General features: G+C 39.1%; 1 protein-coding gene across 2 annotated transcripts; it reads left to right on the top strand.

Annotated features, from left to right (window-relative positions):
• The first annotated feature begins 4,175 nt into the window (after positions 1 to 4,175).
• LOC125295973 (integrin alpha-D-like) lies at positions 4,176 to 20,873 on the top strand. 2 transcript variants are annotated; one of them, XM_048245568.1, is made up of 9 exons: positions 4,176 to 4,610; positions 11,366 to 11,449; positions 16,506 to 16,526; positions 16,798 to 16,916; positions 17,067 to 17,209; positions 17,483 to 17,633; positions 18,037 to 18,187; positions 19,312 to 19,394; positions 20,534 to 20,873. In XM_048245568.1, exons 2-9 carry the CDS (start codon positions 11,407 to 11,409, stop codon positions 20,609 to 20,611), a joined length of 789 nt encoding a protein of 262 aa, XP_048101525.1. In that variant the 5' UTR covers positions 4,176 to 4,610; positions 11,366 to 11,406; the 3' UTR covers positions 20,612 to 20,873. The 2 variants fall into 2 exon arrangements, with proteins under 2 accessions (XP_048101525.1, XP_048101524.1); XM_048245567.1 differs by lacking the exon at positions 4,176 to 4,610 and adding an exon at positions 7,915 to 8,334.
• The last annotated feature ends 522 nt before the right edge of the window (positions 20,874 to 21,395 follow it).

Here is a 21,395-nt window from a genome sequence, read left to right as displayed (position 1 = left end):
GTCAGCTCATGGGTTGCATATTGTAAAGACACTGTAATTCCTAAAACTGTTGTCAAAATGTACTCGAATAACAAGCCATGGGTGAGAAAACAACTTAAAGACTTGTTGAGAAAGAAAAAGCTAGCATTCAGACAAAATAACCTTCAGGAATTGCACAGCATCCAAAAGGAGATTAAATGTGAAATCAAAAGGGCAAAATGGGACTATAAACTAAAACAAACTGAGCAATAACCTCCTGGGCTCAGTACAGTATTAAAACAATGGTGGGTCAAAATGACAAAACAAAATAAAATGTGGCATTGGAAGGCTTCACCTCAGACATATCCCTGGCCAAAGAACTAAATCAAATTTATTCAAGATTTGACAAACATGACTTCAGCAGCGAAATTGTTGACCAAAAACAATCTTTACTGTCCCTGTCCCAATCAGCTGTCTGTTTCTCTGTACAGAGTGTTGTGAACACCTTTAAGTACTGTAAAACCAAAACAAGTCCGGGCCCAGACAACATTGGCAGCCGTGTTCTTTCTTGTTGTGCAGAACACCTAGGCCCAATTTTTACTTATATTTTTAATCAATCTTTGTGCCAACAGAAGGTCCCTGACTTATGGAAACAGTCAACTATAGTCCCTGTTGCAAAGAATAGCCACCCAAAGATTTTAAATGATTACAGACCCATACCAAAGATTTTAAATGATTACAGACCCATACCAAAGATTTTAAATGATTACAGACCCATAAGTCCTTTGAAAATCTGATCAAAAGAGAACTGACATTTAGGACGAACAACCTCCTTGACCCACTACAGTTTGCATATAGACTCAATAGAGGGGTCCAGGATGCAACTGTAACAGTACTCAACCTCATCCTCAAACACCTTTAAGGCAATAAAAACCATGCCAGACTACTGTTTGTGGACTTCTCGTCAGCCTTTAACACCATTCAGCCCCACCTGCTGGTTGAGAAGCTCTTGCATCAGTTCCAACTGGAGGCCAACCTGGTGGGCTGGATATTAGACTTCCTCACTAATAGATCTCAGCGAGTCAGAGTCAATGGTCACCTCTCTGACTCGGCCCTCACATCAACTAGCTCACCGCAGGGGTGTGCTCTCCCCCCCCTCCTCCACATTCTGTACACAAATGACTGTCGCTCTGTGACTGATAACCGACACTTTGTGAAGTTTGCTGATGATACGGTCATTGTCAGCTTACTGAACAACGTGGAAACTTCACACGGTCCGGTCATTGACCATTTTGTAACATGGTGTCAGGATTCCTTTCTTGAACTGAATGCCTTAAAGACTAAGGACATGTGTATTGATTTTAGGCGAAATGTCTGTAACATTGTGAAAACTAGCATAAATGGTCAGGAAATAGAGGTTGTTAATGAGTACAAGTATTTAGGATCCATTATTGATGACAAGTTGTGTTTTGAGCTAAACACTAGTTTGCTCTGCAATAAAGGCCAGCAGCGCCTGCATTGCCTTAGGAAGCTGGCTAAGTTTAATGTGGACAAGACCTTGATGACCCTTTTCTATAGGTCCTTTGTTGAGTCAGTTGTCACCTTCTCCTTAATCTGCTGGTATGGGTCCATCACCGTATACAAAAAAACTCCCTTTCCAAGGTTATTAAGATGAGCAGCTGTATCACAGGTTCTAAGCAGAAAGGTCTGGAGGAACTTTACCAGAAGCAGGTGCTAAAAAGGGTTGAATCTATCCGGTCAGATAGTTCCTATCCCTTACAGGCTGAATTTCAGATGCTGCCATCTGGATCACGCTTTAAACTCCCCAGTTTTAAAACTAACAGATATAAACACTCTTTTATACCGGCAGCCATTTTACTTCTAAATTCTATAAAGAACCATAGATAACCCCCACCCCCACTCATACTTTTGGATATGATGAGCCTCACACCCCCCCTCCTTTTTTGTTTTCTTATTTATTTATTCCTTTTATTGACTTACTATTTATTGACTGTTTACTGTTTTTATTGTTTTTTATATGCCTGCAAGGTAGGCAACCTCTTTTACTGTGTGTATGATTTGTACTATCTGCTGCAAAACAAATTGCCCCATTGGGGGACAAAATAAAGTAACTTGACTTGACTTGGCTAGACGGAGGAGCTTCTTCCCTCGAGCCATTCACCCCCATGTTATGTTACTCACCAGGGCTCTCAAGTTTTGAAGTTTGCAGGGAGTGAGACTTTGTTTCCCAGGGGGGAGGGGGCGTGGCACTGTGCACAGTTTTGAGGGAATATGGACAAATTTAGTCATACAAAATAAGCCATCAGTAGATTTAGGTATCTGAATTGAAACAAGATTTTAATGCAGGATTGTTGCAATGATAACCATGACTGTGACTTTCAAAACATTTCCATCTGATTCAATAAAGACTAAGTAAGTACCTTCTTAGTCAAAACATTCTTTTTGGATTTATTATAATACAACAATTTAAAATGTACATAACAAGAATGTAATTATTAATCTACCACCTCACTAATAAACATGCAAACACACACACTGGTGGACAGTAACTAAGTACTGGGTATGGGTCTCTAATTCAATTATTTAATTCTTTGGAAGGTTTTTACTTCAACCCCCACTACAATTAAAGGCCAAATATCTTTAGCAGGGATTAGAAACGGTTCAAAGAATGAAAATGAAAACCGGAAACAAACACAGTTTTTGGAAGGACGTAACTGAAAACGGGAGCAAAACCAATTGTTCCGGAGTGAAAACGTCATTTTCAATTTTAGATAACCGGTTAATAACGGTATTTATCATTCTGATTAACCTTTGTTTGAATATTATTCAAAACTCCATAGGCTTGGAAAGCCACCTGCCCACACAATGTTCCCCAGACCCCTTATAAGATGAATTTAGTCAGATGTTATGAATCGGTATCTCCCCTGCATAATTGGCTAGAACTACTAGTTGATATTAATATCCAACACTATGTATGTAGTCTAAATTACTGAAACAATTTGTGAAATAAGATACCAGAGACACTAGGCAAATATTTATAGGCCTGTCATGCTGGTAGCACCATACATAGGTTAGGCTATTGCAAGGCTTAAAGCAAGGACATTTTCTGTGCCTTTAAGTTAGGCTATTATTAGGTCTTATAATATTATACGACCTAATATTATATAGGTATTATAATATTATGATATCAAATAATGTTTTTGCTCAGAACGAACCTAAATGGAAATCAGTCCCCCTCAGTCCCTGATCTTTAGTGCCAAATTATGTTTTGCCATTCACAATTTAGGCTACTCACTCACTCACAAAGTGGTGAATAATGAAGTACATGTATACTGTATTAAAGTACCTTTATAAATATCCTATTAAGAAACGACCTCAAACACGAGTGAACAAGCAACATGTTAATTTCTTGAGGACACAAACTCCTGTGCTGGCCTCAGCTTGTTGGTTCATCTACCAGCAAATGATTGAAATCTATCACCCAATGAAACTGGACGATTTAACTGGAATCTAAGCAATTCACTCATGCACAAAGCTTCATATGTGATGTGCTTTGACATCATCAAACGTCTAGTCTAGCCTACTCTGAGTAGGGTTTGTTTGAAAATAGTAGGCTACTTTTACTTATTGTGATTGAGTAGAATTTCAGTCATGTAACTGTACTTTTACTTGTGTAGATTGATTTACACCTTGTATGAAAAGAAAGGAAAAAGAAAAATGCAACCGCCACCAGCTTGACGCCGATTAGATATTCTAGTTTGATTTGACATGTCGACCAAATTTGGATAGTCATAGATGCAGGGAAAGTGGATGCATGACAATTTTGAGAACCCTTGTTGAATTATCACGTGTATTAATGGGTTGACATCGACAGCAGCATTTACAATCAAAGGTTATAAACTAGCGAAACACACAAATAGACTTTAAACGTTAAACGTTAAGCTACGCATGAGCATGCCCTTATTATCTGACCTGACCATCATCGAAAAATTCGATGAGACAGTCTTGCGACCGCTGTCTCGCTTGCGGATGTAAATGACGTAGACTAACAGTGAGGTTGTTGCCGGGTTAACTGATGGACTGACTATGGGTCTGATTATGGACTTTTTCGACTTGGTGGTCAAACTTACCACTTCGTTGTAGGCCTACAGACAGTTGACACATAGTTGCATGCACTGTGCAATCTGCTGCCAATGGTGAAATTTAGCGGGGGTCACTGCGCTGATGGTGATGGGTGAAACCATTGTGAGGGGGCGGGGGATTCTAAATCGGCGATTTCTGTTTGAGACGAGTTTGGTGCGGGTTTCACACGTTCTCACAGTCCAACATGTATGAACATAAAATATACTTAAAAAAATATTATCTGATTTATAAATGGGGTGGCAACAGGGGTGGCAAGACTGTGTCCCAGGGGTGGCAGTTGCCACCCTTTGCCACCCCGTAGATCCGCGCATGTTTGCCTACCACATTTTTGACCGTCTGTAAATGGTCTGTGACTGTGCATCACGAAGTAGCATGACTGCATACTTCATCTGGGAGGTGCCTAGAATTTCCTAGCCGCTATTGTTATCGTGGTTGGAATGACAGGTGGAGTAGGATTAGACGTTGAAAGCTTCTCAGAACAAGGGACGGTAAGAGCAATGTCTTATTTGTGTTTATTCTGTTTTGTTTAAAGTCTGATCTGGGGGGTATTCCATCAACCTTGCTAAAGGCTAAACCTGGCTTATTACAGTTTTTTTCAATCGCTAAAAAGCGCTTACCCATACTTCAGATACTTTTTCTAAACTCTTAACACAGACTCACACCTACAAAACACAGTTGGCCAAATGGATAATTTTCTTCTCAAAAACACATTTTGTTAAATATATACTAACTCTTCATTTCAATACAGAACACATCTTTCTCTGCACACACCAACTTTACCAAAACACTGGAAATCTGACTCAAAATGAAATTATTCTGTCAAAGAATAACACTTGTTTTCACTTCACAAGGTACATGCAGTCAATCAAAGTACACCAGGTTTCAAAATACTGGCTATTGTTGACATTACAAAAACTGCATAGACTTCTTTGTTGGGAACTGTATGTCTACATGTTATGTTCACATTCAAAAACATTCCAAACAGGTTGTTAATGAGTACAAGTATTTAGGATCCATTATTGATGACAAGTTGTGTTTTGAGCTAAACACTAGTTTGCTCTGCAATAAAGGCCAGCAGCGCCTGCATTGCCTTAGGAAGCTGGCTAAGTTTAATGTGGACAAGACCTTGATGACCCTTTTCTATAGGTCCTTTGTTGAGTCAGTTGTCACCTTCTCCTTAATCTGCTGGTATGGGTCCATCACCATTATACAAAAACTCCCTTTCCAAGGTTATTAAGATGAGCAGCTGTATCACAGGTTCTAAGCAGAAAGGTCTGGAGGAACTTTACCAGAAGCAGGTGCTAAAAAGGGTTGAATCTATCCGGTCAGATAGTTCCTATCCCTTACAGGCTGAATTTCAGATGCTGCCATCTGGATCACGCTTTAAACTCCCCAGTTTTAAAACTAACAGATATAAACACTCTTTTATACCGGCAGCCATTTTACTTCTAAATTCTATAAAGAACCATAGATAACCCCCACCCCACTATACTTTTGGATATGATGAGCCTCACACCCCCTCCTTTTTGTTTTCTTATTTATTTATTCCTTTTATTGACTTACTATTTATTGACTGTTTACTGTTTTTATTGTTTTTTATATGCCTGCAAGGTAGGCAACCTCTTTTACTGTGTGTATGATTTGTACTATCTGCTGCAAAACAAATTGCCCCATTGGGGGACAAAATAAAGTAACTTGACTTGACTTGGCTAGACGGAGGAGCTTCTTCCCTCGAGCCATTCACCCCATGTTATGTTACTCACCAGGGCTCTCAAGTTTTGAAGTTTGCAGGAGTGAGACTTTGTTTCCCAGGGGAGGGGTGGCACTGTGCACAGTTTTGAGGGAATATGGACAAATTTAGTCATATAAAATAAGCCATCAGTAGATTTAGGTATCTGAATTGAAACAAGATTTTAATGCAGGATTGTTGCAATGATAACCATGACTGTGACTTTCAAAACATTTCCATCTGATTCAATAAAGACTAAGTAAGTACCTTCTTAGTCAAAACATTCTTTTTGGATTTATTATAATACAACAATTTAAAATGTACATAACAAGAATGTAATTATTAATCTACCACCTCACTAATAAACATGCAAACACACACACTGGTGGACAGTAACTAAGTACTGGGTATGGGTCTCTAATTCAATTATTTAATTCTTTGGAAGGTTTTTACTTCAACCCCCACTACAATTAAAGGCCAAATATCTTTAGCAGGGATTAGAAACGGTTCAAAGAATGAAAATGAAAACCGAAACAAACACAGTTTTGGAAGGGCGTAACTGAAAACGGGAGCAAAACCAATTGTTCCGGAGTGAAAACGTCATTTTCAATTTTAGATAACCGGTTAATAACGGTATTTATCATTCTGATTAACCTTTGTTTGAATATTATTCAAAACTCCATAGGCTTGGAAAGCCACCTGCCCACACAGTGTTCCCCAGACCCCTTATAAGATGAATTTAGTCAGATGTTATGAATCGGTATCTCCCCTGCATAATTGGCTAGAACTACTAGTTGATATTAATATCCAACACTATGTATGTAGTCTAAATTACTGAAACAATTTGTGAAATAAGATACCAGAGACACTAGGCAAATATTTATAGGCCTGTCATGCTGGTAGCACCATACATAGGTTAGGCTATTGCAAGGCTTAAAAGCAAGGACATTTTCTGTGCCTTTAAGTTAGGCTATTATTAGGTCTTATAATATTATACGACCTAATATTATATAGGTATTATAATATTATGATATCAAATAATGTTTTTGCTCAGAACGAACCTAAATGGAAATCAGTCCCCCTCAGTCCCTGATCTTTAGTGCCAAATTATGTTTTGCCATTCACAATTTAGGCTACTCACTCACTCACAAAGTGGTGAATAATGAAGTACATGTATACTGTATTAAAGTACCTTTATAAATATCCTATTAAGAAACGACCTCAAACACGAAAGTGAACAAGCAACATGTTAATTTCTTGAGGACACAAACTCCTGTGCTGGCCTCAGCTTGTTGGTTCATCTACCAGCAAATGATTGAAATCTATCACCCAATGAAACTGGACGATTTAACTGGAATCTAAGCAATTCACTCATGCACAAAGCTTCATATGTGATGTGCTTTGACATCATCAAACGTCTAGTCTAGCCTACTCTGAGTAGGGTTTGTTTGAAAATAGTAGGCTACTTTTACTTATTGTGATTGAGTAGAATTTCAGTCATGTAACTGTACTTTTACTTGTGTAGATTGATTTTACACCTTGTATGAAAAGAAAGGAAAAAGAAAATGCAACCGCCACCAGCTTGACGCCGATTAGATATTCTAGTTTGATTTGACATGTCGACCAAATTTGGATAGTCATAGATGCAGGGAAAGTGGATGCATGACAATTTTGAGAACCCTTGTTGAATTATCACGTGTATTAATGGGTTGACATCGACAGCAGTATTTACAATCAAAGGTTATAAACTAGCGAAACACACAAATAGACTTTAAACGTTAAACGTTAAGCTACGCATGAGCATGCCCTTATTATCTGACCTGACCATCATCGAAAAATTCGATGAGACAGTCTTGCGACCGCTGTCTCGCTTGCGGATGTAAATGACGTAGACTAACAGTGAGGTTGTTGCCGGGTTAACTGATTTATGGACTGACTATGGGTCTGATTATGGACTTTTTCGACTTGGTGGTCAAACTTACCACTTCGTTGTAGGCCTACAGACAGTTGACACTTAGTTGCATGCACTGTGCAATCTGCTGCCAATGGTGAAATTTAGCGGGGGTCACTGCGCTGATGGTGATGGGTGAAACCATTGTGAGGGGGCGGGGGATTCTAAATCGGCGATTTCTGTTTGAGACGAGTTTGGTGCGGGTTTCACACGTTCTCACAGTCCAACATGTATGAACATAAAATATACTTAAAAAAATATTATCTGATTTATAAATGGGGTGGCAACAGGGGTGGCAAGACTGTGTCCCAGGGGTGGCAGTTGCCACCCTTTGCCACCCCGTAGATCCGCGCATGTTTGCCTACCACATTTTTGACCGTCTGTAAATGGTCTGTGACTGTGCATCACGAAGTAGCATGACTGCATACTTCATCTGGGAGGTGCCTAGAATTTCCTAGCCGCTATTGTTATCGTGGTTGGAATGACAGGTGGAGTAGGATTAGACGTTGAAAGCTTCTCAGAACAAGGGACGGTAAGAGCAATGTCTTATTTGTGTTTATTCTGTTTTGTTTAAAGTCTGATCTGGGGGGTATTCCATCAACCTTGCTAAAGGCTAAACCTGGCTTATTACAGTTTTTTTCAATCGCTAAAAAGCGCTTACCCATACTTCAGATACTTTTTCTAAACTCTTAACACAGACTCACACCTACAAAACACAATTGGCAAAATGGATAATTTTCTTCTCAAAAACACATTTTGTTAAATATATACTAACTCTTCATTTCAATACAGAACACATCTTTCTCTGCACACACCAACTTTACCAAAACACTGGGAATCTGACTCAAAATGAAATTATTCTGTCAAAGAATAACACTTGTTTTCACTTCACAAGGTACATGCAGTCAATCAAAGTACACCAGGTTTCAAAATACTGGCTATTGTTGACATTACAAAAACTGCATAGACTTCTTTGTTGGGAACTGTATGTCTACATGTTATGTTCACATTCAAAAACATTCCAATAAAAAGCAAATAAGTTTTTTTCCCTTTATACTGTTTACTACAGGAGGTACAGTAGAAATACTGTTTACAGTATGATAGAACAGAAAAGGTTTTACAGTATTGCTTACAGTGAACAAATTATCCATGAAACACACAAGAGCATTCTGAACAAAAAACAACAGCAAAAAAGCCAGATAAAAAAGAGGGGGGGGGGGTAAAAGCACAAAAATTACTGGATCTAATCTCCACATGAAGCATTTCTTATCAACTTGATAATGGAATTTTTAGATATAGCCTAGGCTACTCTTTAAAGGAACCGTATGTAAGAAATGTATTACAATGAATCATAAAATGGCCCTGATATGTCACACCTTAAGAAATCAGGCCCATTTCAAATACTTATATCACTGACAACAGTAGTCCATCCAGGATATTGTCATTTAAAAAGTGAAGTTGCAGCCCCCAACTGATGTTGATGTTGTCATGTTGTGTTTTGGCCTGATGCGCCACCCTCAACCTATCTACTAATCACAAAGTCAGTAGTGTTTTGGCATCTGGGTTGCCAGCTCTGCCAGTCAGGGGGGGGAGGGGAGGGGATACACCACTCTACAGTATTTTGAAAGTGATTGCCGTACCAGTTTTGGCCACAATCTTACATACGGTTCCTATAATGAAAGATATTGATAAAGGGGCACATTTGGTAGCCTGTTCAGTGACAGTATAGGTTGTCTGTATGGGCTACATTAAATCTGATGCAAGCCAAATATATAATTCTGTAGCCTGTAGGCCTAGCCTAGGTTAATACTGCTTCAGGTGTCACATTAAAACAATGCTGCAGAAACACGAAAATATGTCTTTGATATGAGTAGGCTATCGTTTGAGTTCCTGTTGATAGGGCCAATCTAGTGCACGATGGAAAATAATTTAAAGGAATCTAATTGCAGTCTTATAATCTGTGAGCCTGCAAGATCTACGGAGCCTCGGAGGTGTCATTGCAATACAGTGTCGAGAGAATGTGCGCCCATTTTAGTAAATCATGCCCTAATTTTACAATGGTCTCATTTTACTATAGTGTGTGCACAATTTAGTGTATTGTGTGTTCATTTTACCAAATTGTGCTCTCACTTTAGTAAATCGTGTAGACAATTTTCTAAATTGTGCGCACAATTTAGCCTACTATATTTTGTGCACAGTTTACTAAATTGTGCGCTCAATTTACAACAATTAAAAAGAGAGCCTAATTTAGTAAAATGACAAGAGAGACAACATATAAGACCGTGCACAATACTTTAACTAGCCTAGTCTTAAACTTTCACAATATTTTAACTAGCCTAGTCTTAAACTTTTACAATATTTTAACTAGCCTAGTCTTAAACTTTCTTGTCTTGTGATCACTGTCGCCGAAACAGTTAAATTCACAATTGCTTTTTTTTTTACTCAGTGTTAATGTGTAAACATGTCCATATCTGCACAGAGAGGATATTGAGGCAGTGCCTGTTTTGTTTTGTTTTCTGACTCACGGTTTGTGCTATTTATCAACAAATAATCGGACTCATGAACACCCCTTGTTTTTTCACAGCTATAAAACCCTAAAACTGATTAAACACGGCAATTTTTTGAGCAATGTTGCTGGACAGTGTTCCTATGTAGCCTATTGTGGTTCTGGCATGTTTCCATTGATATTGAGCACCATTTTGTTTTTCAAAGAACTTTAATCATGTTTTGTCACAGTAGGCAAATTGTCATTATCATCCGATCAGAACACACAGAACTGGTTATGTGGTTGCCCAGCAACATTGATGAAAAAGTTGTCCCATGTATCATCACCTTAAAAAAAGCACATTGGCCCATTAATCCAGCAACTGGTTATTTTCTGCCCAGTGTGCCAGTCTATATTCATTTGCATTGAGAAAAATGAGGAACAGGCAAACAAAGAAACAACTAACGTCCGATTACAGAATTGCAGTCACAGGCTAAGAGAAGGAGACAAGGTAAGTAAGAGGGGTTAAGTAGTATTGGTAGATCTACTAGGTAGGTCTAGGCTACTGCCAAGGACCTATACAGACCTAGGTTGCGTTCTGTTCGACATGTCTTTGATTACATCTGGATTACACCATCACCAAAAAAACTCTAGTGTTTGGCTTTTGTGTTCAGTTATTGTCATTCATTGAGTGCGTTTTCACACGCATTGACCTTGGCTTGTGTTTTTACCAGGAAGTGAGCTATTGTGTGGAGTATCTGTGTACAGTGATGTTGCACGCATATTCACACACAGATTTTCTTTTTCACCAGATTGCAAACAGTCTCTACACCTAGGGTATCAAAATATGATATCCATAATATTTAAGACAGATGTAACATTTTAATGAAAAAGATTTATCTGTGAAATCTTTAAAACTTAAATAAGTAGGCTATAATATCATACAATTATCTTGATTGTCCTGGATAGCACATTTGTCAACTATTTAACTTCACTCTCAGAAGGAGTGTTGGTATCCCTGTGCAGTAATTAAAATAGACAGAACATCTAAATAATATATATTTTGTTTTTTTCACAGGTGCAGGTCTCAAGATCTGGATAAAGAAATAAATACAGACAATGATTAATCCACTTCCACTGTGTGTCTTCATGTTGACACTGAGTAAGCTTTGTCAGATCGGTTTATAAAGGACCGTTCGGTATTTATGGACCGGACCACCGGAGGAAAATAGGGGAGGGTCATGTCTTTTTATTCTTTGTTGAGGGGAGGGTCACCTGACTTTCTTGCAGAGTAGCCAAGGGAGTAAAATAAGGATCTCGCGCTGCTGTGGCTTTCATAGAGACTCAGTGGAGACTGAGGGTCATCTAGGCACTAGCAAAGATTCTAGAGCGAATGTGATTCTATGAGCGAATTTCTGGTGCCATATATTGAAAATATATACATTGAAAATCAGGAAGATTTCCAGGGGTTTCTCACCCAAAATACGGGAAAATGTCAACATTTGTCCCCATTGACGTTGGAAGGGTTGCAGTTGGAGCAACAAAGTAGCCTACTTTATTCACGCCTAACAGCCTATATCCATTTGGTCAACTTTATCCAGCCCTAAAAAGGCTAAATTTACCTTCGGTTTACTTTTAGTTTACCGTGTAACTTTAAACTGTGTGCATGCTTAACATTAGTAAAGAATACTTTAGTGCAGAGTTGGTAAATTATGGTAGGCCATCTTGGAGTGAATATACAAACAGGGGAAATTCTCTACTCGTAGCTAAGTAGCCTGATTGCAGGCAGGTGCGCACGTAGACATACGGCCGAACACTACAGTATGCAAGCACCAATGAATCATGTTCTCACGACAACCACGCCGAACAGTCCCTAAGAAATGTTTGTTTTACTGGCAAGTTGTTTAATGTTGTTATATATGATGTATACGATCTAGGCTTGTTTTATTACCACTCCATGGTTTCCCATGGCTTTGGCTAGGGGTCCGGCCCCTGTCTTTCCTCAGTTTCTGTCATGAATGAAAATGTATGTTCATATTCCTACAATAAGCATTTAACAGTTATGGTTATGTGTCTTAGCAGATGCTTTTGTCCAAAGTGATATCAAACAATATCAATGCACATTCATAATGCATTATCATTAGTTCAACATAAAGTCAAATAGTCTACATTAAACAAAGTAATAACAACAACAAAAACACAACAATAATAAATATTATTATTATTATATATTATTATTATTATTATTATTATTATTATTATTATTATTATTATTATTATTATTATTATTATATTATTATTATTATTTATTATTATTATTATTATTTATTATTATTATTATTATTATTATTTATTATAATTATTATTATATTATTATTATTATTATTATAGCATATTAATAACAGTACTAATAATAATACTAATATTACTACTAATAATATATAATTATAGGAAGTTATCATAATAACAACAACCATGAATACAAACCACAAAACTAGGATAAGGGATTAAGCCGGGATATCGTGGTTATCCTGGCTCAATTTATCCGTGATCCAGTTGCACAAAAGCGGGATAGGGGGCAGCAGGATATGTTATGGTATAAATCACCATGGGGATTTATTCTGTGGAGCTAGCCTGCTCCAGACCAGGCTAAGTTCCAGGATCTATTTAATCTCATCCCTTATCTCAGTCAGCAGTCACCACAAACGGAAACCAATAGTTATTCCACTGCCCACTACACATTGTTATCACATATACCTAGACCCACTGTCATTATTTAAACGTTTGTGATCATTAAATAACTTTTACATACTCGCCATTCCCGACCTGTCATGCGACAATGTGACGTCACGGGAGTGACCAATGGTGCATTCAGAGCACCTTGGAATGACAAGGACCGCCCCCATGGCTACTTTGTTTTTCCGACAGCCAAGGGGGTATTCCATCAACCTCGCTAAAGGCCAGACCTGGGAGGTATTCCATCAACCTCGCTAATGAAGGCGGCGCTTAACAGAAATAGCCTGGCTTGAACTAGCGTAGACTTCCACTTGGGGCTGAAGCCGTTCCATTAACTCAAGTTAGCGGCATCTTGGCCTCGTTTATTCAAGCAAGGTTAAAGTCAGCTTCATCTCTGCTCGGGCACGAGGTAGAACAGTAGACCAAAACAGTAGATTGACGAAAAGAGGATATATGTCGTAAAATTAAGACAATACTAGACAATTTTTGTTCGATTTGGCAAGCGCCATCTACAGGATTTTCATCAAAAGTCATCAAATTTAACATCGAGAAAAAAAAATAGATTGCCTACAGAAATGGGAGAATAATGAAAGCATACATTTAAAACAACAATGCTATGGTTTTGAAATCAATTGCGAGTTTGATTGGCTTCACTCTTGTACACATAGGTCTATACAGTCTATGGTTCAACAAAACGAGTGAATGAATAAATAGTATTAACTCAAAAACAACTTATGGATATGCATATGGATATTCAAAACTATCTATAGTCTAGTTTACGTTCTTAGATTAAAAGAGTTCACTCCAAATTATTGTCTATGTGTAGGTGGTCATAAAATAAATTATTATCAACATAATAGCCTATTGTCTCCCATAAGTCCCAAAGTGTTTTGAAATAAAATGATCTGAAATGCAATGGCTTTCAATTCAATTTATGCCTAATATTTCATCTGTGTAGCACACAGTTGATTTGACATTCATGAACAATCGTCGACACATGAAGCAGTTTTAATTATTAGCTGGCTGCAGAATTATCCTTTGGCTTGCATCAGATAGGCTATAGCTGTAGCCCACTGGCAAAGCTGTCACTGAACAGCCTACCAAAATGTGCATGGCCCTTTATCAGCAGTAGACATATGTCTTTCATCAAAGATTATAACTAAAAATGCCATTATCAAGGTGATAAACTATGGAGCCTTAATACTTCGAATGGGAAGCGAACCTGCGAACACGCAAGAATGTAATTCCTTTCCTATACCGTCTCGCTGCACGTTACACCACCACCGAACGTAAGTGACGCAGAGTAGCAAGATTGCTAGAACCACATTATGTGTGAAGTTAAAACATTTTTTAATCGTATAATCTTCATACATTCCTTGGAGCTAGTGAATGTGTAAATCCATGCTTGGTGTACTGTCGGAAAAAAACATTTCTATAGGCCTACTTCTATTTTTTAAGTTGTAGGCTACAGGTGACGAGAGCACAGGTTGACGGAACCAACATTTTGGACTCGTTTTCTGACTGATTGTTTTTTTTTGCAACACAGCTTAATTTAGCTTGAAAGTTAACCTGCCACGGAGCAGGTTAGTTCTGTGGCATAAATTCCCATGGTTACCAAGCTGGGATTCACATTAACCTCATTAATGGAACGGAATTCTCACTAAAATTAGCGAGACTTATCGAAATAAGCCAGGTTTGGCCTTTAGCGAGGTTGATGGAATACCCCCCTGGCTTATTTCGTTCGGTGGTGGTGTAACGTGCAGCGAGACGGTATAGAAATGGAATTACATTCTTGCGTGTTCGCAGGTTCGTTTCCCATACGAAGTCTTAAGGCTACATTGTTTATTACCTTGATGATGGCATTTTTAGTTATAATCTTTGATGAAAGACATATGTCTACTGCTGATAAAGGGTCATGCACATTTGGTAGGCTGTTCAGTGACATATTATATCTGATGCAAGCCAAAGGATAATTATTCTGTAGCCAGGCAGCGAATAACTGCTTCATGTGTCGACGATTGTTCATGAATGTCAAATCAACTGTGTGCCTCACAGATCAAAAACTAGGCATAAATTGAATTGAAAGCCATTGCATTTCAGATAATTTTATTTCAAACACTTTGGGACTTATGGGAGACAACAATTATGTTGATACTAATTTATTTTATGACCACCTACACCTAGACAATAATTTGGAGTGAACTCTTTTAATATAAGAACGTAGGCTATAGATAGTTTTGAATATATGGCAAAGTTGTTTTTGAGTTTATACTATTTATTCATTCACTCGTTTTGTTCAAGCATAGACTGTAGACTATAGTCTATGTGTTCAAGAGTGAAGCCAATCAAACTCGCAATTGATTTCAAACCATTAGCATTGTTGTTTTAAATGTATGCTTTCATTATTCTCCAATTTCTGTAGGCAATCTATTTTTTTCTCTCGATGTTAAATTTGATGACTTGAGGAAAATCCTGTAGATGGCATGCTTGCCTATCGAACAGAAATCATCTAGTATTGTCTTAATTTTTTCGACATATATCGTCTTTTAAGTCAATCTACTGTTTTGGTCTACTTTTTCTACCTCGTGCGAGCACAGATGAAGCTGAACTAAACCCTCGCTTGAATAAACGAGGCCAAGATGCCGCTAACTTGAGTTAATGGAACAGCTTCAGCCCCAAGTGAAAGTCTACGCTAGTTCAAGCCAGGCTATTTCTGTTAAGCGCCGCCTTCATTAGCGAGGTTGATGGAATACCCCCCAGGTTTGGCCTTTACCGAGGTTGATGGAAGACCCCGCTGCTGGCCCGGCATTATGCGTTCGTGTGTTTTGGTGCGTAACCAATAAAGACCATTCTAAGACAACTGTGCAGTTTGTTACAGTATGCTTGCTTACATCCTCGTTCAAACTCAACTTAACTTCAACATGTTGCTGACATATGCTAGCCTACTTGTAATATTGTATTTTGAAGCTTCTACACTGGTGTTAATTTTGCACAATTGTCACTGCCGGCACCACGCCGCAATTTAGATGTAGGCAACCGATTAACTTTTGATGCGCTCACAGAATCCTGGCTCTGAGCCAAAATGGGAGGGGTGGGGTCTGACGTGAGCTGTTATTGGACCAGTCGAGTGTCAATATTGAAAATGTAACCAATGGGCCGCTGATTGTCCTTCCTTTGGGCCGATCGTTGGCCAAAAAAATGAAATTATATATATAGCCTATTCTATCGGCCCAAAAGGTGCGTCGGCCCACCGGGAAAATGCCTGGTATGGCAGATGGCCAGTCCGCCCATGCTGGAAAGCCATAGAACATTGAGGTATAATGACTAGTATGTCCATTCTTGGTTTTGAAAGAGTGCTGCAAAAAGGAAGTGGGGCTGGTAGGCTGTAGTATTTGTCCAGCGTGTAGTACAATAGCATCTTACTTTAGTGAGTCATTGTGGGATGAGTGTGTACATCTCATGACATGTGTTTTACCCAACAGGTGGGTGCACTACTGCCCAGGGTAAGTACACTTCTTCTTATCCTGATGTCTGACATTTAAAATACATTTTACATCATGTGGCCACCTCCTACTGCAATCATGTGACATTTTACCTGATTGTTTTTATTAACCTAATTATGCCACTGTACCACTAAAGGAGAGCAGTCATAATAAACAGCATCATAATTCATATTTCTTAGTCAACATGAATGCATTCCACACACAATCATCCATAATAAAATAATATTATCATAATAAAAGACAAATCATCAGTAATAATGTCCTACTTCAGAGGCTACAGATATTGCCTTCCTGCTGGATGGATCTGGGAGTGTGACAGCAGATCAGTTCACCACCATGAAAACATTTGTGAAAAATGTGACCAGTGCTCTCCTGGAGTTTGACACCTTAGTGAGTTGGACTCCTCTCTGGCTCGATATTATTTTAGTGTCCGTTCAGTTTAAATAAACTTTTATTATTAATACACTGTTCAGATATCCATATAAGTTTTCCAGGGGATTTTGCTCCATCTACTTTGCATTTTTCGTTTTGTTTCTGCAGTTTGCCTTTGTACAGTACTCCACCGAAACAACCATCCATGTCAACTTTGCCCAGTTCAATAGAACAGGATTTGAAAATCAAGTGGACGACATCATCCAGACAAACAGAGGCACAAACACTGCAAGTGGGATCCGAACAGTTGTGTAAGTCATAAATGAAGACTAGTGCATCTAACCTGATGCCTTTATCCGTTTTAACTGCCCCGTTACCCTCCTACACTAGACGTTCACCTCAAACTTTTACCACTTTTTTCTACTCTGAATGTTTTTCATCAAAATGGTGAATAGGTTACCTGCATTGGGATTTCATGATGTGAAGTGGATACATGCATCAACTAATAATCTGTGTATCTTTGTGTGTTGCTTATGAAGAGGTCATGATAGTATGATTATCATTAATAGTTATTATATACACAGGGAAGATGTGTTTAATTCTTCTGCTGGAGCAAGACCTGAGGCCAATAGGATCCTCATTGTCATCACAGATGGCCAATCCTCTGATGCTTCACTCTATCCCACCGTCACTTCACTGGCTGATGGAAAAAATATTACTAGATACGCTATTGGGGTATGAAGTGCAACAACAACTACATATGTGCTTTTCATGTAGCATGCATCTGGGTGAATATCGTTTTTCTTTTTTTTTTTAACACCCACTATTGAAGTATGTAGTGCTATGCTATTATGTTCATATTCACATTTGTTCAGTTATCAGTTAGCAGATGTTTTATCCACAGCACCTCCAGCACAGCTGAGACACCCACTTCCATTATTATTTGGGCTCACTGCTGATCCTCTGATCTTTGTGGTGTTGGCACCTTGCACAGCAAGTTGAGTTTAAGGAACATCTTAGATACGTCTTACATCTGGTAGATCGATTCTCCAAATCAATCTAGCTGTGATGTGCCAACCAGGGATCCTCAGAGAATTTCCCCTAATGTGAGATGCTAATTATCTTCCCTATGTGACAGGTTGGAAATGCTTTTAGTATTCCGTCAGCTCTAGATGAGCTGAACAGCATTGCATCTCCTCCAGAATCAGACCACGTGTTTAGAGTGGACAGCTTTAAGGCACTGGACCTAATCGCTACCGAACTGGAAATGAGCATCATTCCCACAGCAGGTACGGGTACATGTTGATGCATCAGCACTTGCGAAGACATTTATCACCAGTGAATGAAACACCTACATAGATTACAAAACTAAGGAGCTAACTAGTTAACAGCTCACAGACTTGCACTGCAAATACTAACACAGCACAGTTGACACTGATGTAGCCTGGGTGTTCCCATGCTGCCTTGCGCACGATTTGATTCACGCTGCTAAGGCAGCCTGGAGACCATGGAGTAAATTTTCGCCTGAGATAGGGAACCAATCACAGAACAGGGGGGAAAGCAAGACGATGATGAGCTATGCATTTGATAGACATCCGTGGCACCCAATAAACGGATCTGGGCATTTTTTTCAAATACGAGAAAATTAACGTTTGGTTCCCAGACCACGTCTCATTGAGAAGTGGTGGCGCTAGCCAGGCTAACACTGATGCAAAACTACCACAAATCTACTTCATAATCTTACCAGACTATTCTCACTTGTAGTTACCTGATGGTGGAACGTTTTACCAATACCTGCCAGAGCAGTGGTGTCCCTCTCTATCTTGCTGTTGACGATATCTCTTCCAAGAGCACCTCCTCTCCGAACACAAACCTAACTCAACCCCCTAACACAGCATAACCTAACTTAACCCTCTCCTAACAGAAACCTAACACCTAACACAACCCACATGTAACCCCTTCCTAACACACACCTAATATGCCCATCCCACACTTAGCAGGAGTTCCCCTTTCACTGACTGATTATCTATCTTGATCTCTTTTTCTGGTTGTCACTTGAAGGAATAATCCTGTTGAAAAAACAACCTGGAGTCTATTTATGGATCATAACTAGTTCAGACTTTTGTACATGGAAACAAAAATGTGTTAATCAAATGAAGCTGGAGCTTCATTTGATTAATGAAGCATTTTGGTATTAACTGCATGGTCCAGGCTCAAGAGCGATAGCCAAGAGCTAAGCAGTCTTTATTATTGGGTGTGTGTTTGTGAAACTGGTACTACTAGAATGGTGTGTGTGTGTGTGTGTGGGTGTGTGCGTGCGTGCCTCTGTTCCTGTGTTCGGGTTAGAACGAGATTAAAACGATGTGTATGTTCATTCCAAATTCACAGCCATATCTACCTTTCCTCCCCACAGATGTTGTTGTTGGTATGCGTCTGAGGGTTTCCTCAACTAAAAGTCTAAATGAAACTGAGATTGAGGAGCAGGTTCTGAAGCCGGTGAGTAAAGTGTTCCTTTACGTTAGACCTCTAGGTAGGAGGTCATGCTGGCATGATACGCTGCACTTGATAACACAACTGTACAATCTAAAGTATGTGTATGAATGGCTTCTTCTCAATAATTCAGAGTCTAGGGAAATGAAATGTACAACACATTTTTAAATGGTGGTGGTGACCGGCCTAGTGGTATATATGGATATGTGGCTCTCCCAGTAGAACACTAGCTGGTTATGGCTCCAAGTATGGTCCATGTAGTTATTAGTTCACAAATAACAAATGACAAATAATTGAACTTGAAAATTTAAATGACAAATAGAACTGACTGTTTACTAGCCTGGCTCTGCCCTCCCATGTACTTCCGCTCAATTTTAATTTCCCTTCAGTACATCGTCTGGGTCTGCGGTATATTCACAGGTTTTCTCCGGCCAATCTTTACCTAAACTTATTGTGATAAACAGAAGTAGCAACACTTGCAAACGTCAAAAAAAGGAGTTGGAAAAATGCAGCAAGTTATTTACAGCAAAGGTAGACCCACATGCATTGTTTCCTGACTGTTGATGCTGTTTATCGTCAGTTTGTAAAGTTTAGGCGAAGTAGGAAGTAACGTTAGGGATCTCTGATAGGGGCAGCCGTGGCCTACTGGTTAGCACTCTGGACTTGTAACCGGAGGGTTGCTGGTTCGAGCCCCGACCAGTAGGCACGGCTGAAGTGCCCTTGAGCAAGGCACCTAACCCCTCACTGCTCCCCGAGCGCCGCCATTGTAGCAGGCATCTCACTGCGCCGGGATTAGTGTGTGCTTCACCTCACTGTGTGTACACTGTGTGCTGTTTGTGTTTCACTAATTCACCGATTGGGTTAAATGAAGAGACCAAATTTCCCTCACGGGATCAAAAAAGTATATATACTTATACTTATACTCTGATCAATGTGATTGGTAAGACTGGACCAATGATTTCAAAGTTAGTGCCTGTCATGATGCAAGTGTTGCAAACGTTTCCCTAACGAGAACTACCAGACTCTCTTCACTTTGTGAAAGAGTCTGGATATTTCCAGACTAACCCTTTACCTAAAGACATATTAAATAAGAAATCAAAAGCTTTAATCATTCATTATCTTGTTGTGGTGTTGTTCATTCTCAGTTTGCAGACAAACTCAGAGACCAAGGAATAACTGTTGCTGGGATCGAGTTAAGAAGGGTTTATACGGTTGAACCCTGAGAGGAGAGAGGAGGATCATGAAGCAGGACAGCAGACACACTCCCACTGGGTGTCTCCTGCTTGTCTCTTTTGTATCTTATTTTTACCATAATCTTAAGCGTCACAGTTGTGTTTGGGAAATATATTCCTGTAACTAACCATGTTCGAGACCAACCAACCTTGCCTGTTCCTAAAAAGTGTTACTCTAAAGTGCTAAAGTGATTTTCTCTCTTATAAGAGCTATTTACATGCTTTCTCAATAAACAAACCAAATTCACCATGACCCGCAAAGGGATGCCTTTAGATGCCTTTTTTAACCAAATGTTTTTGGTGCCTTTGTTTACCAAATGTGTATCTTCTGGTTTACATAATAAACATGACGAATAGTTTCCTTCCAGAGTGAGAGACTGAGGAAGAGACCAGTTTTACTTGGAAATGTGTTTCTGGTCAGACTTGTTTATGTATTATGTAAACTGTAATTCTTTCACACAAAAAATTTCCTAAAAAATGTAAAAGGCGATGCTGGGTTACGTCATTTCTGTTGGCGTTCAAAGAAAATAGAAAGCTAGCTCGCTACTTCCTCCCCATCCCTCCTGTGCAATTGAAACTCTCCTAAACGTGCATCTCGTCTGTGATTTGCTGGAACAGTTTGTTATGTTTTTATGGGCAAGGTTTGTCCAAGTTGTTTTGTGGCTGTTTTTTCGGAGCCTGGGTTGTCCATAGAGATCACATTTTTTTACAGTGTATTCAGGACACAGGCAGCTAGCGGATGATGAGGTGATGTTTGCTGTAAGTGACAAAAAAT

Source organism: Alosa alosa, chromosome 6 (assembly GCF_017589495.1).
Source record: "Alosa alosa isolate M-15738 ecotype Scorff River chromosome 6, AALO_Geno_1.1, whole genome shotgun sequence".
NCBI lineage: Eukaryota > Metazoa > Chordata > Actinopteri > Clupeiformes > Clupeidae > Alosa > Alosa alosa.
This window is presented reverse-complemented; position numbering and strand designations above follow the sequence as displayed.

Coding starts and splice junctions, on each gene's coding strand:
- LOC125295973 (XM_048245568.1), top strand. CDS start 11,407: ATGATTAATCCACTTCCACTGTGTGTCTTCATGTTGACACTGA. Junction 17,210..17,482: donor AGTGGGATCCGAACAGTTGT/GTAAGTCATAAA, acceptor TTATATACACAG/GGAAGATGTGTTTAATTCTT. Junction 17,634..18,036: donor TTACTAGATACGCTATTGGG/GTATGAAGTGCA, acceptor CCTATGTGACAG/GTTGGAAATGCTTTTAGTAT.